The sequence below is a fragment of the Anolis carolinensis genome, chromosome 6, assembly GCF_035594765.1.
Source record: "Anolis carolinensis isolate JA03-04 chromosome 6, rAnoCar3.1.pri, whole genome shotgun sequence".
Taxonomy (NCBI): domain Eukaryota; kingdom Metazoa; phylum Chordata; class Lepidosauria; order Squamata; family Dactyloidae; genus Anolis; species Anolis carolinensis.
The window spans coordinates 118,746,423-118,764,716 of NC_085846.1; the positions used below are offsets into that span (position 1 = coordinate 118,746,423).

Consider the following 18,294-nt stretch of genomic DNA (forward strand, 5'->3'; position numbering starts at 1 on the left):
ATCCAAAATAAATGAAAGAAAAAAGGAGGAATAATTCTTGGAAGGTAGATGAAAGTTTTTCTTTTTATTTACATTTTTGAGAGTTATAGAAACGGGATAATTGTGGGTTAAAGGAAAATGAACGGAAGTCAATTTTTATTTTTATTTTTCTTATTTTGTTTTGTATTTTTTTCCTCTTTTTTAATTTTGATTTTTTTTTCTTATTTTATGACTATATAGGTATAGGGAAGGTGGGTAGGGAGGGCTATTGGGATTTCTTACTCTTTTTCTTGCTTTCCTATTAGTATATGTTCTCACTCTTTCGCTGTACATGTTTAGAAAACCTGCAATAAAAATTATATATATATAAAAAAGAACTAGACACAGTCAACATTTTGGAATACTTTATATTTATATTCTGTGGCAGGTGCGAAGATAAAGACAAAGAAAAGGAAAGGTGAATGAAGCAGGAGGGCAGCTGAGCTTTGCGTCCTCCTTTAGCGCCCAGATCTTTGGGATCATTTGGCTTTGATTCTTCAGGAACCCATTTTTGGAATTAGTGGTTGAGACCCCAGATAAATCCTCGTCCGAATCCTTTGAAGAAATGTCCAAGCCCTCGGAATCTGGTCATCTGGGGATCCTGGGGGAAGAAAGGAAAGTGGAGTGTTATGGGGGCCCACCTGGGTTTTCCTACATTGAAGCTCAGACCCTCAGGAGATTCTTCCTTAGGTTGAGGTGGAATCTCTTCTCCTGCAGTTTGAACCCATGACTCCCTTTGTGTCCTAGTCTCCGGAGCAGCAGAAGATGAGCTTAGCCCTGTCCTCCTCAATGGGACCTCCTTTCAAATATATAAACCTGACTTTCATGACCCTTTCTCTCAGCCTTCTCTTCTCCAAACCAAACACCCCCAAATCCCATAGCTGCTCTTCAGAGGGAGTCATGAGCCAGATCTTTGATCATATTTTGGCCTCCTTTCTCTGGACAACTTTCATCTAGTCCAGGTCCTTCTTGAATGGAGGTGTCCAAAACAGACACTGGAGTGATCCTTCCTCTAATGATAGGATACTGAAGATGGACCTGGCTGAAATATAATTTTTATTAATTGCTATAAGACTATTATCTGTATTAAATGGTTATTTTGAAATGTGGATTCAGTAACACAGAAGACATGGAAGGGGGAGTTGGTAAGAGTAAGAATAGGCCGGAATGTGGAGAGCTTGGTATCTACAGCAGCAGGACACATTGACCCAGGTTTCGTCCTGCAAAGGTGGCCCAAAGATAAGATGAAACTGTTGCAAACTGAGGAAAACAGTGACTTCATAGGACAGGGAAGCAACAAGGAAGATGGAGTTAAAGGAAGGACCAGAACCGGGGTGGAAAGGAGGTGGAACAGGGAGGAGCATGGGGTGGGGTGAAGAAATGTTGGCCTAGAAAGTGTGACCAAGAGAAACTTATAGATAAGGTCACAAATGGATGTAGCATTCTGGCCTTTACAGAGCCCACCGTGGGTTTTGCTTCTGCAGAAATAAAGTTTCCATGTTATAATTTCCTCATTTCTTGTTATGATTGAGCCTCATGGCTCTGTTACTGACAGACGTGGGCGTAAGACTCCTCGAGAGTCAGATACTCTCGAGGAGCGAGAGAGAAAAAGACTGCGAGACATATTTGCAGCACCATCTGACGAGGAGTCTTTCGAAGGGTTTACGGAGAGAATGGAGGAGGGGCTGGTTAGCTCAGAGGAGGATGAGATGGATTGGACTCGGGTAAGGGAGGAAGTGGGTGCCACTGGCCATGATGGGACAGAAGATGAATGGGGACCTTCAGGATTAGACCCATGGTTTAGCTGGAGGGATGGGACGGGATCCACAGCTGGAGATGCTGTTGGGCGTAGTCAGAGGTGTTCCAGCTCTGACGAGGAAAGTGATGAGGAAACGCCCGGGTTAAGGAGGACAGCTGACAGTGATGAAGATTTGTAACTGGCATAAAATGGGGCTTGGGAGCAATTGCAAATTGCGTTGGGCAAGGTAATCTGGGCAAACGCTTGGGATCCGTGTGTGTGTGGGACGCTTCCCTGAAGACTTGTGTGCTTTCCTGTGCTGTGACGTAAGTTGATTGGAATCCAGGGTCAGACGGCGGGAGGGATTGTGTGGGCATTTGTTTGTGCAAACCTGTGCTTACTCTTATTAGCTTGACCTTCCGTCGTCTTCTTGACGGACGCCATCTCCTGCTTTGAGAACTCGGACTGAACTGACCACGGCTTGTCTTCCCCCCTTCTTGGACTTGGAAAAACTACAAACGTCTGCTTCTGGCTTTGATCTACGGAACGGAACTGGTCTACTCAACTGCTACAATCCTTGGCTGATTTACTCGTGTTGGAGATCCTGTCTGCTGTGTGTGTGGGGGAGCGACGCAAGTTACTCTAAGCACAGTGTTGGCAGCAGAGAGGAATCTGCTGCCAATTAGTTGCATTCTTTGTATCTTTTGTTCCTTGGCTTTCGTTTCGTTTATACCCAGGCTGAAGCAAGCAGTTTGTTTTTACCCGGATTAAACTCCGGTTTAATCCGGTTTATCTTTTGAACATTTACTTTTGCCCCTTTTTGCTCCTAAAGGCAAAAACTGCCTGGCCCTTGTGTTTTACGGGCATTTTTGAGTTTTGCAATCTAATAAACTCTGTTACTTTGAATCTTGTGGCGTTCTGTCCTTGACATTTCTGGTCTAAATTGGGAAACAAGGCGAGGAATATATTTAAAGAAAGGCCTGCAATTTGATATGTAGTACGATATAATACTAATAATACAATATAATAATATTAATTATATATTTTACATGTAATATTGCTAATAATATTACAATATATTGATACAGTACAATATAGTAATTTATTACCAGTATTGTACTATGCTAATAATATAATATTGTATGTAAATTTAATTTGAAAGCCGCTCTGAGTCCCCTTCGGGGTAAGAAGGGCGGCATATAAATGTAGCAAATAAATAAATAATAAATAAATACGATGCCCGAGCAGGGACCTGGACCCTCAGATCCTGAGATCTCGGAACTAGCGCTTCTTTTCTTCCTTCACTTTCACTTTCACTTTCTCCTTCTCCTTCCCCTCCTCCTCCTCCTTCTCCTCCTCCATCTTTCTTTTGCTTTTTTCTTACCTCCCTCACTTCTCTCGTTCCTTCCTTCAGGTGCCAAGGGCACTTGAGGGGCTGGGCTGTGGCGCAGCTGGCTAGTAACCAGCTGCAATAAATCACTCCTGACCGAGAGGTCATGAGTTCGAAGCCCGGGTCGGGTTAAGCCCCCGACCATTAAATAGCCCGGCTTGCTGTTGACCTATGCAGCCCGAAAGACAGTTGCATCTGTCAAGTAGGGAATTTTAGGTACGCTTTATGCGGAAGGCTAACTTAACTAATTTACAACATCATTTAACTAATTTAACTAATTTAACTAATTTACAACTGCTTCTTAGCAGGGGGTTGGACTAGATGGCCCATGTGGACTCTTCCAACTCTACTATTCTATGATTCTATGATTCTATCATAAAACTGTCAGCAACACACAGAAGGAATGAGGAAGTACAGCCACTAGTGGACGGTGAAGCAACAGCTCCCTCTGTGGCTGGAATTGTGAAGCTGGAAATGTTAAATGCCTATATGTGTGTCTATACCAATGATGGGCAACCTTTTGCGCTTAGTGTGTCAAAATTCACTAAAAAAACCTAGCATGACTTGGGTGGTGTGTCACTTCGAGAAAAAGAACCCATAATTTCACAATATATATAGTTTAAATAACAAAAATGTATAATTGTAATATATAACTGTATTTAATAAATGAAAAACTATTTACTACCATTATTTCCATCTATGGTACCTCTTGCAGTTTCCACGCTGATTTCTCTCGGTTGTAGTTTTAATGTAGTCATGAATAATGAATAATATAATAATAATATAACAGTAATGATATAATAATATACTACAATAATAATAGAATAATAATAGAATAATAATAGAATTATATACATATATATATATAAATGCAATGTGCATAATTCCCATGGAGTAAACAACAAAACCACTGGACCAAATCACACCAAATTTGGCCACAAAAGTCAGTCATCCAATCAATCTGCATGCGGCAGCGTGTCAGCAAAAATGGCGAGGCGTGTCAGTGCTGACACGCGTGTCATAGGTTGGCCATCACTGGTCTGTACTGTATGTTGTTTGTCTGATGGCATTGAATGTTTGCCATATATATGTTCATTGTAATCTGCCCTGAGTCTTCTTCAGGGTGAGAAGGGCGGAATATAAATACTGCAAACAAACAAACAAACAAACAAACAAACAAACAAATAAATAAATAGAGGGGCTCCATTGTGCTCATTTGTAGGCGCATCTACTCCAGGCACAGGCAAACTTTGGCCCTCCAGGTGTTTTGGACTTCAACTCCCACGATTCCCAACAGCCATTAGGCTCTTAGGAATTGTGGGAATTGAGGTCCAAAACACCTGGAGGGCTGAAGTTTGCCCATGCTTGAATTACATTGTTGGATGGACCCATTCCAACCCCAGTTTGAACTGCTGGAGCTGAATGCTGTGTAATTTGCCCCGGGGGACCAATCCTCTTACTCTTGTCAAACCCCGTTTCCCAGGACACCATAGCATTGAGGCCGGGCAATTAAAGTGCTGCCAAACTGCATTCCTTCTACACTGTAGATGTCTCCTAGGTTTTCCTCTTGATAGGGTCTGATTTTGCCCCTAAATATAAGAGATTCCCAGCATCTGCCTTATGAGGAAGGGAAACGTACATCTTGCACGGCCGCATCACAAGTGACGACAATCAGGGAGTTTGTCTGCTCCGTGGAGAAATATCCGGAACAATCCTTCACCAGCTGGAAAGTTGAACAGAAGAAAACATTCAAAATAAGAATATTACCTTTTGGTTTCATTCTGTCCAGTTACCATTCCAGATTGAGTACCCCTTATCTGGAATTCCAAAATACCCAAAATACTGTTGGGTCAATGTAAACAATTTTTTTTTCATGCAGACAAATATTGAAAAATTGTGCATAAAATGAAGTTTAAAATGATATGAAACGAAACAAAACGCATCCATCTGGCAGTGGATTTCGTCAGTGAGGTGTTACTGTGCTCCTTGGCCCTTGTTTTGCCAATGGAGGACGAAAAGAGCATCTCCTTACCCCATCGGCTTTGAATTCGCATTCTTCGGCCATGACTTTCTCTGAAGTCGGGCAGACCGTCTCTTGTATGGTAAAGTTCATCTGCTGAAGCCTTGCGGAGCTGGAGTTCTTGGGGGAGAAACCAAACAGAAGAGTAAAAGGCATGAGAACATTTCACTGTTAATGAAGCATCTAATACTTCTAACTCCCAAACTTTCCTGCAAAAGTCACAGCCTCATCCGTTTGGCTCTGGGCTGCCATTTCTCTCCAATATATTGATCATTTTGCTGTCTTAATTATTGCTGTTTGTTTATTTATTTACAGCATTTATATTCCACCCTTCTCAGCCTGAAGGGGACTCAGGGAGGGATCACAATACACAATACATGACAAACATTTAATGCTGATTAGACATACAGGACAGACAGATAGAGGTACAGCGGCATTTTTTCCAACTTCGGCGCTGGGGATTATGCTCGATTTTGGCCACAGGGGGGTGCTGTCACTCCATCCGCTATGACAACGGGCCCTTTGATCGCAGAATTTTTCCTCCTTGTTTTTTGATCGCCAGCATTTTTTATGGTGACGTAAAATACCTCCCCACTTAAGCGGTGCCTAATTTCTCTACTCACAGCTCAGCTGTTTTTGAACTGCTTAGGTGGACAGTGAGCTGGGCTGATGGTCAGTTGCTCACTCTGATTCGAGTTTCAAACTGCCAACCTTCTGGTTAGCAATGATCTATTGCTGCCAATGATTAACCATCTGTGCTAAAGCCCAGCTATGTGGTAGAAATTTAGCTGAAGAACAATTATAGAAAGCCTTGGATTCCTGCTAGGAAAGAATAGCAATCCGAGGACTTGCTTGAGTCAGGTAAAATATTCACAGTAAGGTCAATAAGGGAGTTCTCTCATTGTCTCTTATTGTTCTCTTATTGTCTGTCTATCTATCTATCTATCTATCTATCTATCTATCTATCTATCTATCTATCTATCTATCATCTATCTATCACCATCACCTATCATTCATCTATCTGTCTATTCATCCATCCTTACTTACTTAGGCGATCCCTCGACGTTCGAGGACGATGGTCTTCCAACCTTGGTATCTTGGGCGTGTGTTCTTAGGTGACTGAAGAGACCGATTCTTGACCCGCATATTCTCCCGCAGTGAGGACATCGGTTTCCAGGTGGAAGGCGGTCCCGGTCGGGGTTAGCTTGACGCTCCTTCCTCTTGGCACGTTTCTCCCTTAAGCCCTCCGTTCGTGCCTCTTCAAACTCCGCAGCACTGCTGGTCACAGCTGACCTCCAATTAGAGCGCTCAAGGGCCAGGGCTTCCCAGTTCTCAGTGTCTATGCCACAGTTTTTAAGGTTGGCTTTGAGCCCATCTTTAAATCTCTTTTCCTGCCCTCCAACATTCCGTTTCCCATTCTTGAGTTCGGAGTAGAGGAGCTGCTTTGGGAGACGGTGATCGGGCATTCGGACAACGTGGCCAGTCCAACGGAGTTGATGGCGTAAGAGCATCGCTTCAATGCTGGTGGTCTTTGCTTCCTCAAGCACGCTGACATTTGTCCGCCTGTCTTCCCAAGAGATTTGCAGGATTTTCCTGAGACAACGCTGATGGAAACGCTCCAGGAGTTTGGTGTGACGTCTGTACACAGTCCACGTTTCGCAGGCATAGAGCAGGGTTGGGAGGACAATGGCTTTATAAACAAGCACCTTGGTCTCTCTACGGATGTCCCGGTCATCGAACACTCTCTGCTTCATACGGAAAAATGCTGCACTCGCAGAGCTCAGGCGGTGTTGTATTTCAGTGTCGATGTTGACTTTTGTGGAGAGGTGGCTACCAAGGTAGCGGAAATGGTCAACATTTTCTAATGTTGCACCGTTAAGCTGTATTCCTGGCTTTGCAGAGGGATTAGCTGGTGCCTGTTGGAAGAGCACTTTGGTTTTCTCGATGTTCAGTGAGAGGCCGAGCTTCTCGTATGCTTCTGCGAAGGTGTTTAGAGTGGCTTGTAGGTCTTCTTCTGAACGCGCACAGACTACGTTGTCATCAGCATATTGGAGTTCTATAACAGATGTTGTGGTGACCTTGGTTTTGGCTCTCAGTCTGCTGAGGTTAAATAGCTTGCCATCTGTCCGATAGATGATTTCCACTCCGGTGGGAAGCTTCCCATCAACAAGGTGAAGTATCATAGCGATGAAGATGGAAAATAAGGTGGGGGCAATAACACATCCCTGCTTGACACCTGATTCAACCTTAAATGGGTCACTTTGGGAGCCGTTGCTGTCCAAGACTGTTGCCATCATGTCATCATGGAGGAGCCGCAGGATGTTCACAAATTTGTCAGGGCACCCGATTTTTTGGAGGATGGTCCAGAGAGCGCTGCGATTCACTGTGTCGAATGCCTTTGCAAGGTCAATGAATGCCATGTACAGAGGTTGGTTTTGTTCCCTGCATTTTTCTTGGAGCTGTCGAGCAGTGAAGATCATGTCCACTGTTCCTCTGGAGGGGCGGAAGCCATTCTGGGATTCTGGGAGGGTGTCTTCTGAGACAGGGAGAAGGCGGTTTGCAAGGATTCTTGCGAGGATTTTCCCGGCGGAGGTTAGAAGGGAGATACCACGATAGTTCCCGCAGTCTGTTCTGTCCCCTTTCTTGAAAAGGGTGATGATGGTGGCATCCTTGAAGTCTGCTGGGATTTTCTCGGTCATCCACACCTTTTCAATAAGCTGGTGGAGTTGTTGCATCAGCTCAGGTCCACCCTCTTTGAAGATTTCAGCGGGAATCCCATCAGGTCCGCTAGCTTTGTTGTTTTTTTGTTGGCTGATGGCATTGCTGACTTCTTCCAAACTAGGCAGTGCTGCAAGCTCATCCCTGGTTTGTTGTTGCGGGATTTGTGAGAGGGTCTCTTCGGCCACATTGGAGCTGCGATTCAGCAGGTTCTGGTAGTGCTCTTTCCAACGTAGTGCAATTGATGTTTTGTCCTTCAGAATTTTGGTTCCATCTGATGAGCGTAGGGGCTGTATGGCATGGTTTCTTGGTCCATAAATGATCTTTGTGGCTTTGAAAAATCCCTGAGCGTCATGGGTATCTGCAAGGTGTTGGATTTCTTCAGCCTTCTTTGTCCACCAGATGTTCTTGAGTTCTCTGGTCCTTCTTTGGACCTCGGCTTTTGCACTGGCATAGATCTTTTTCTTGGCAGCACAGTTGGTGTCTCTCTGCCATGTTTGGAAGGCTTTCCTTTTGTTATCAATCAGCTGTTGGATCTCTTTGTCGTTATCATCAAACCAGTCTTGATGTTTCTTAGTTAGGTATCCAATGCTTTGAGTTGAGGCAGAGTTGAGTTGAGGCAGTTGAGTAGTCCGGCAGCTGTATCCATGACTGAGCAGCCCTTTTTAGGATCCGCTCTGCTCACCCCACACGGGGAAGGGGCTAGAAAAGGTGCCCTAAACATAGTCTGCCTCTCCTACCCTGACTGGACTGCCGCGTCCAGAGGGGTCACCACTCTGCGGCCAAAAAAGAAAAATGAACTTTGGAACATGGAACGTACGGACATTGTTAGATAACACTGACAGCGAGCGCCCCGAACGCAGGACTGCTCTCATTGCAAGAGAGCTGGGACGCTTCAAGATCGACATAGCAGCCCTTCAGGAGACCCGGAGAGCAGGAGAGGGGCAGCTGAAGGAAGAAAAGGGAGGCTACACCTTCTTCTGGAAGGGACTACCTGAAGAAGAGCGAAGAAGAATACACGGAGTTGGCTTTGCTATCAGAAACGACCTGGTGAAGCACCTGACTGAAGCACCCACTGGCATCAACGAACGACTTTCAACCCTCCGAATTAACCTTGCCAAAAACCAACAGGCAACCATCATATGCGCCTATGCACCAACTCTAGATGCTGACGAAGACATCAAGGAAAAATTTTACTGTCAGCTGGATACCATCCTATCGGAGATACCTAAGGAGGACAAAATCATCCTCCTGGGGGACTTTAACGCAAGAGTCGGAAGGGACTCTGACCTGTGGCCAGGGATCATAGGAAAAGACGGGGTCGGAAACAGCAACTCGAATGGCATCTTGCTTCTCACCAAATGCGGAGAGCACAACCTTGTCATCACCAACACGCTCTTCCGCCAGAAAAACAAGCTCAAGACATCATGGAAGCACCCTCGGTCAAAGCATTGGCACCTCCTGGACTATGTTATCACACGTGCCAGAGACCGCCGCGATGTGCTTCTCACAAGAGCCATGACAGGTACTGATGACTGCTGGACAGACCACAGGCTAATCCGATCCACGATGGCTATCAAGATCGTCCCCAAACGCAGACTCCAAGGAAGGAAAACAAGGCGAAAAATGAACACCCAAGCCCTTCAGGTGCCCTCCAAACGAGCCCTTCTCCAAACAACACTCAAAGATCATCTACCCACAGAACACCCCGAAAATGTTGAGGAACATTGGAACAAACTGAAGACCTCCATCATCACAGCCTGCGAAGAAAGCATTGAATTCATCCATCCATCCACATGCATGCACATAAAGTCAGCCTTCACATTTGAGGGTTTAACTTGCAAATGTCATTATTTCTTGTGGATTTGGTTAATATGTTTTCTCTAGGAACCTTCAGGTTCTCCAGTGCAACTTTAGGGTCAACTTCTGGTGGATATTTAACATAGACTTAAATGCAAAAATAAAATAAAATAAAATTCAGCCATATCTAGAGGCCGGCATGATTTCCACATCCATACCTTCCAAATCTCCCTATTTGGCCAGGACAGTCGCAGCCCTGATGTGCCTTTTCCTCCTCATTCATACCTTTTGCTCTCTTGGCCACACTCTGATATTACCTGGCCCCAAGTGCCTCAGTTTCCATGGGTGACATTTTTGCCAGTGATTAAAGTGATATCAAAGTGCTATAACAGTGGGTCTGAGTAGGAAATGGGGCCCTGGCACATGGGATATTGGCCTCTACAGAACATTAATTTGATGGCAAAATGTTGGCCGTGGATTGCAGATGCCCAGCAAGCATTTAGCACAGATTCACACACCTCCGAAGGTCACCCAAACTTCATACCCTGTTTCCCCTAAAATAAGACATCCCCAGAAAATAAGACCTAGTAGAGGTTTTGCTGAATTGCTAAATATAAGGTCTCCTCCGAAAGTAAGACCTAGCAAAGTTTTTGTTTGGAAGCATGTGCATTGAACAGAACACCAGAGCATGCAGGATCGGTAAATGTACGTACCATAGAGTGTTGTACATGGGAATATTGGTAGTAACAAGAAATTCTTGATAGGATTCACAGTTTGTCTGGTTATGCTGGTTTGTGATGACAACTACTGTACAGTATATAATAAATGTTCATTTTTTGTTCAATAATAAATGTGAATTTTTCTTCATGGAAAAATAAGACATCCCCTGAAAATAAGACCTAGTGCATCTTTGGGAGCAAAAATTAATATAAGACACTGTCTTATTTTCGGGGAAACACGGTAGGAGGGCTTGGAGGGAACTGTTTTCCTCGGGCAAAGCCATTCCCCTTCTTGCTCCAAACTGACTGCTGCCCTTTGGACGTTTGGCCAATAACATGATTTTTGTTCCTGGGTCATAAATGCCATTTCCTAATTGGTTCTATCATAAAAACATGGACAAAACTTTGTTTATGTGGAACATCCTGCTAGAGCACATTTTGAACCAATTCAACCTAGTTTGTGGCAGCCACAAAAACGAAGTTCCTGGAGCACAACTACTACTTTCAAAGTAAGGACTGCACAATTAAACAGGAAATAACACTTTTGGACCAGGCATAGTCAGACTCACCAGTCCAGGCAGCAGCATGGCTTCCAGGAGTCGGTAGGCATTCCGGACGTTGGGACCCTGGTTGTAGATGTCCACCACCTGCGCAAGAGCCTCCGGGAAGTCTTTCGGGGGAGACAAGGGGGCGGCAGCGGCCAGGCCCAGCAGCAGGAGGAAGGCTCCCCAAAAGCGGCCCATGGCGAGTGATCTCTGGGAAAGAAGGAGCCTCTTGGGCCTTATATGCTCTGGGGTTGACCTTTCCATGGCTCAGGGGGGCCTGGCTCAAGAGTTTCCTTGGCCCTGTGGCTTCTGTGGACGGCTTGACCAATAGTCAGCGGACACAGTTTGCTAATGGTCCCTCTGTTGAGGTTTCGGTGGTTTGCTTCATCAGGGAAGTGGTTAGGTCTGTCCGTGAGAACTTCAGAGGTGATCTTATGATTCAAACCAATCAACCTTTTTTGATGGCTATTCTAATAGCCACCTTTATTTTCATAGGAATTGATTTTAAAGAGCACTTCTATTAGAATAACGCATAAAAGTAAAGTTCCAAAAGATCGTTACAAAACAAAGCCTTAGAGCAGGGGTCCCCAAACTTTTTAAGCAGAGGGCCGGTCCACAATCCTTCAGACTGTTGAGGGGCCGAATTATCATTTGAAAAAAAAAATACAAACAAATTCCTATGCATACTGCACATGTCTTATTTGTAGTGCAACAACAACAACGAAAGAATACAATATTTAAAAATGAAAACAATTTTAACCAACATAAACCTATTAGGATTTCCATGGAAAGTGTGGGCCTGCTACTGGCCAATGAGATAGTCAAGTTAATTAGGATTGTTGTTGTTGTTGTTGTGTGCCTTCAAGTCATGTCAGACTTTGGCCGAGCCCAAGTCTAAAATTAATTATTTATTTACTGCATTTATTTACTACATTTATATCCCACCCTTCTCACCCCGAAGGGGACTCAGAGCAGCTGTATGTACATACAATATATTATATTATTAGCATAACACAATATTAGCATTATATATTACTATATTGAACTATACCACTATACTATTATATAATACTAGCTGTGCCCGACCACGCGTTGCTGTGGCGAAGTATGGTGGTATGGGAAATAAAGTATTGAGGAATTGGTGCTAGTTAAGGTAAAGGGTCCCCTGGGCTGAGTGGGTTGCTAGGTGACCAAGTGAGCGGAGCTTAGCCTTCTAACTGGCAGCAATTGGATAAAAACAATTATTCCTCTCCCTCTAATTAGGACTTTTTTTCCTTTTTTTCCGTTGTATCAACCTAGAGGCATGGATGAGGGGTTGTGCTGTCAATTTTTGAGGTTGTGGGGTGTTTACTTTTGTTGTTTTGTCCGCTGCCGTGATGCCATCACTCTTTTATATATATAGATGTAATATATAACATATAATTAATATTATTATATGGTATTACTATTAGTATTATATTGTATAACTTAAGATTATTATCAATATTATATGTATATACAATATATTATATTATTAAAACTGATATAAAAATATTATATTATAAAACTGAGGGCGGGGGCCAGGTAAATGACCTTGGAGGGCCGAATCTGGCCCCCGGGCCTTAGTTTGGGGACCCCTGCCTTAGAGAATAATCCAAGAAATCACAAGGAATAAACAAAGTCCCATTAGAGCACGACAAAGTCCCATGAACATGAATCCCATAGGCTGCAAGATAATCCAGGAAAACGAGAGCTTGCTTCTTGGTTAAACGAAAGTTGCTTTGACAAAGGCTTGTCTCCAAACACACTGCTTTAATAGGAAATTAAGGTACCACTTCTAAAGTGGGGAGGCTAATTTAACTAATTTACGACTCCATTAAAAAAATCATCCAGCTGAATCCCCTTCAGGGTGAGAAGGACAAAATATAAATACTGTAAATAAATAAACAAACAAACAAATAAATAAATGGAGTGGTCAGAACCTGGGAAAGTTCTCCTTCCTAGGAATAGAAGCAGGCCGTAGAAGGAGTCCTTCATCCTTGGAGCCCATTATGCCCAGCTCTGACCAGCAGCCATGGCCTTGTCCAGGGTTTTGGTCACGATTTGTCCCCAGTTCTCTGTTGGGAGACCCCTGATTCCTCCTCAGTGGCCTCCCATCCAAGTACAAACCTGCTGAGCTTCTGAAACCAAATGAGATCAGGAATAACCCCTTGAGTCCATTTGGAATCATGCCCATCAGCGGCAAAAGTAATTGAAATACTTTGCAGGAATGCACTCAGAAGGATGCCCTCCACAAATGCAATTCCCATAATTCCATAGCCATGGGAGTCAAAATGGCGTGAAACAGTATTCATTCTACAATGTAGACACACCTTTTGACTGGCCCATCCTAGTTATTAAGGATCCGAGGCAGTCTGTTTCTGTGTGTTGGTTGTTTGTCTGATGGGCCTTCCCTGAGAAACAGGTTCGGCCTTGAGTGGACAGCAGGTTGGACCCCATAGGAACTAAATATTAAGAAGAACGTTCCAATGGTAAACGCAGTTTGAAAATGGGAGAGATGGCCTAGGGCTTGTCTACACTACTCGCTGCAAATGGGCCGCCAGATTGACATCATCTCTCTTTCTCTGCATTGAGGGGCTAGGCTGTGGTGCAGGCTGGTTAGCAGCCAGCTGCAATAAATCACTCTGACCAAGAGGTCATGAGTTCGAGGCCAGCCCATGTCAGGGTGAGCACCCGACAATTAAAATAAAAATATAGCCCCTGCTTGTTGTTGACCTAAGCAACCCGAAAGATAGTTGCATCTATCAAGCAGGAAATTTAGGTACCACTTATATGTGGGGAGGCTAATTTACGACACCATAAAAATCATCCAGCCGCCGTTGGAATGAGGAAGTGCCATCGCAGTGGCTGATGAAGCTGCTGCTCTCCCTGTGGCCGGAATCAAGCATACCCTCAGGAAGCTGGAAGCTGGAGAAGGTTTAAATTGCCTCTGCGTCTGTCTCTGTCTCTGTTCTATGTTTATATGGCATTGAATGTTTGCCTTATATGTGTCAATGTGATCCGCCATGAGTCCCCTTCGGGGTGAGAAGGGCAGATTATAAATACTGTAAATAAGTAATAAATAAATCGATGAAAGGATGGCTCGTGCCCATGTTGCCAATGCCATAGTTCCTCATTGGCCAAAGAGTTGTGTCAGAACGCCTGGCCATTGCATGTCACATCTCCTTGCTGCTCTCGCCAGGGCTCCATTCAGACATCAGCAGATGTGACCACAGCAGCCAAGGATTTGGACAGAGCTCCCAACATGGGGATGAAGATGGTCCAGTGGGACCAATGCAACCCCAGCCTGTCTACACAATGGCCCCGGATTCAACGTCTAAGTTAGGGCTGTTCCAAGGGAAGGTTTACACTGAACTAACCCTTTCTTAAAAACAACGGTTGACTATTTCTCAGGAATGCTTCAGTTGTGTATCCCTCCGTGGTAGGCAGATAGACTTGATGGCTCTTGAGGTCCCTTCTATATAGAATAATAACATCCTGGTATTGGAGAGACCCCAAGGCCCAACTTCCTTAGATAGATGGATGGACAGATGGATGGACACATGCATACATACATAAAAGAACATTAAAGTTGTTCTTTTATGTATGTATGCATGTGTCCATCCATCTGTCCATCCATCTATCTAAGAGATCCCTGGGACCAACCTCCTTAGATAGCTAGATGGATAACCAGAAATAGATAGTTAATAGACCATTAGAGTTGGAAGTGATACCAAGGGCCAACATCTTTAGATAGATGGATAGATGGACAGATATAGATAGATAGATAGATAGATAGATAGATAGATAGATAGATAGATAGATAGATAGATAGATAGATAGATAGATAGAACATTAGAGTTGGAAGAGAGTCCAAGGTCCAGCTGTGGATTCCATGATTGAACAATTCTTAAGTTCTTGGGGTTGTTGTGTGTTTTCTGAGCTGTATTGCCATGTTCCAGAAATATTCTCTCCTGACATTCTGGACCATGGCCATACAGCCCGGAAAGCACACAACAACCCTGTGATCCCGGCCATGAAAGTCTTCGACAACACATGTGAAGTTCTTCCTAATGTTAAGGTGGATTTTCTTCCTGCAATTTATATCAATTTCTCTATAGCCCCCTCTACACTATCATGTAATGCAGTTTGCATTGCATTATAATCGTTAATGTAGACTCATATTGATTTGGATTATATGAGTCAATACTGTCATATAACCCAGTTCAATCTGCAGTGTAGATGGGGCCTATATCAGAGGCTGGATCTACACTGCCACATAATACAGTTTCAGAACACAGAGTAACTGCATTGAACTGGATTATATGAGTCTACACTGCCATATAATCCAGTTCAATGGGTTAATGGTGCATTATATAACAGTGTTGCCCCAGCCCCATTTAGGCCTTTGACACCTAATTGGATGTTGGACTGATCCATCTGCCCATTTTATAATAGCCCCCATTTCTGAGATGTTGCCAATGCTATTTTGCACTTTATTGTCCATTTCTACCGGCACATTCTGTTCTGGATTTTATGAATTAGTCTCCTGTTTTAATATTGTATGTTTTTTGTATGCTTCTTGCCATTTTAACTATTGTTTTATTGCTATTGATGTTTTACTGGTATAATTGTTTTATAGTTGTGTTATTGATATTGATTGTTTTATCGGGCTAGGCCCCATGTAAGCTGCCCCGAGTCCCTTTGGGGAGATGGGGCAGGGTATAAAAATAATTATTATTATTATTATAGAGTAGAAAACAAGTTTGATCCCTCCTCAATGGGACCTCCTTTCCATTACAGGCAGTCCCTGAGTTACAAACATCTGATTTACAAACTACAGTAGAGTCTCACTTATCCAACATAAACCGGCCAGCAGATATATACACATACAGTAGAGTCTCACTTACCCAACACTCAATTATCCAACGTTCTGCCAGCCCGTTTATGTTGGATAAGTGGGACTCTACTGTATATATATTGTTCTTAATGGATTTTATATACAGTAGAGTCTCACTTATCCAACATAAATGGGCCGGCAGAACGTTGGATAAGCGAATATGTTGGATAACAAGGAGAGATTAAGGAGAAGCCTATTAAACATCAAATTAGGTCATGATTTTACAAATTAAGCACCAGAACATCATGTCTAACAATAAATTTGACAGAAAAAGTAGTTCAATATGCAGTAATGCTCCATAGTAATTACTGTACAGTAGAGTCTCACTTATCCAACATAAACGGGCCGGCAGAACGTTGGATAAGTGAATATGTTGGATAATAAGGAGGGATTAAGGAAAAGCCTATTAAACATCAAATTAGATTATGATCTTACAAATAAAGCACCAAAACATCATGTTTAACAACAAATTTGACAGAAAAAGTAGTTCAATACGCAGTAATGTTATGTTGTAATTACTGTATTTACGAATTTAGCACCAAAATATCACGATTTATTGAAAACATTGACTACAAAAATGTGTTGGATAATCCAGAACGTTGGATAAGCGAGTGTTGGATAAGTGAGACTCTACTGTATTTACGAATTTAGCACCAAAATATCATGATGTATTGAAAACATTGACTACAAAAATGTGTTGGATAATCCAGAACATTGGATAAGCGAGTGTTGGATAAGTGAGACTCTACTGTATTTACGAATTTAGCACCAAAATATCATGATGTATTGAAAACATTGACTACAAAAATGAGTTGGATAATCCAGAACGTTGGATAAGCGAGTGTTGGATAAGTGAGACTCTACTGTACTCTTAATTAAGAACAGAATGAGAAAACAGGAAGGGAAATTCACTTCTGGAAGAGATATTATCATAGGGAAAAGGGGTGTCTACTGAAGCTGTATCTCCAATCCTTGTTTCCACCACGTTTTCCAGATTCCAGTGATCACAGGGACAGACCATGAGGTGAAATCTTCTTGATCCTAGAAAAGGAACTAACAAAATGAAGTTCAACAGGGACAAATGCAAGATACTTCACTTCGGCAGAAAAAATGGAAATCAAAGATACAGAATGGGGGACGATGCCTGGCTTGACAGCAGTGTGTGCGAAAAAGACCTTGGAGTCCTCGTGGGGAGGAAGGGGAACATGAGCCAACAATGTGATGCGGCTGCTAAAAAAGCCAATGGGATTCTGTCCTGCATCAAGAGGGGAATAGCGTCTAGATCCAGGGAAGTCCTGCTCCCCCTTATTCTATTCTGCCTTGGTCAGACCACACCTGGAATACTGTGTCCAATTTTGGGCACCACAGTTGAAGGGAGATGTTGACGAGCTGGAAAGCGTCCAGAGGAGGGCGACTAAAATGATCAAAGGTCTGGAGAACAAGCCCTATGAGGAGCGGCTTAAAGAGCTGGGCATGTTTAGCCTGCAGAAGAGAAGGCTGAGAGGAGACATGATAGCCATGTACAAATACCTGAAGGGAAGTCCTAGGGAGGAGGGAGCAAGATTGTTTTCTGCTGCCCTGCAGACTAGGACGCAAGGGAACAAGGGCTTCAAACTACAGGAAAGGAAGGAGATTCCACCTGAACATCAGGAAGAACTTCCTCACTGTGAGAAGGGCTGTTCGGCAGTGGAACTCTCTCCCACGGACTGTGGTGGAGGCTCCTTCTTTGGAGGCTTTTAAGCAGAGGCTGGATGGCCATCTGTCGGGGGTGCTTTGAATGAGATTTCCTGCTTCTTAGCAGGGGGTTGGACTGGATGGCCCATGTGGTCTCTTCCAACTCTACTATTCTATGATTCTATGATTCTATGATTCTAAAGAATGGATGACCGGCAACATTTCCTTGAAAATGCCCGATACTAGGCTAGAATACTAACAATGGAGACAGTCCAGTCTTGGCTCTGACCGTTGAGGCCGTTTCCTGTGGTCTGATCTCCGGGAGGTCCAACCACTTGTTGTTCTTTTCCATCTGGGAACCTGTGGCCGGAGGGAGGGCCTGTCCCAACGCCGGGAGGGTTGCAACGTCCTTTTGGGTTTGTGGGCAGATCCCACAGAGAGGAAGGCTTCTCCTTTCTCCTTGGAGGCGGTTGGGAAGGAGCCGCTTTCCCTTCCTCTTTGCAAACACCTGCAAAGACATTGACAAGCCATTGCTCTCCCAAGGGACGCTTGCAACACGATTGCAGCAATTGTGCAAAGCGAAGGCCCCGTTGGCCCCGTTGCTTTTAAGTGTGTTTTTCCATCCTCGTAAGATATTGTTTCTGCTTTCTGAACACCACTGAAATCAATTAAGGCATTCAATCCGATACTGTCCACATGAGATGGTGACACTTTTGTTTTCTGATGGTTCAATGTGCACAAGCGTTATGCTTCA

At 43.7% G+C, this 18,294-nt stretch overlaps 1 protein-coding gene across 1 annotated transcript; it reads right to left on the reverse strand.

The window, feature by feature from the left end:
* Positions 1-368: 368 nt before the first annotated feature.
* On the reverse strand, positions 369-12,355 carry LOC103280242 (cathelicidin-3). The gene is made up of 4 exons (XM_008118549.3): positions 10,973-12,355; positions 5,179-5,286; positions 4,786-4,869; positions 369-619 (listed from the first exon to the last, which is right to left on the reverse strand). Exons 1-4 carry the CDS (start codon positions 11,210-11,212, stop codon positions 536-538), a joined length of 516 nt encoding a protein of 171 aa, XP_008116756.2. The 5' UTR covers positions 11,213-12,355; the 3' UTR covers positions 369-535.
* Positions 12,356-18,294: the final 5,939 nt, after the last annotated feature.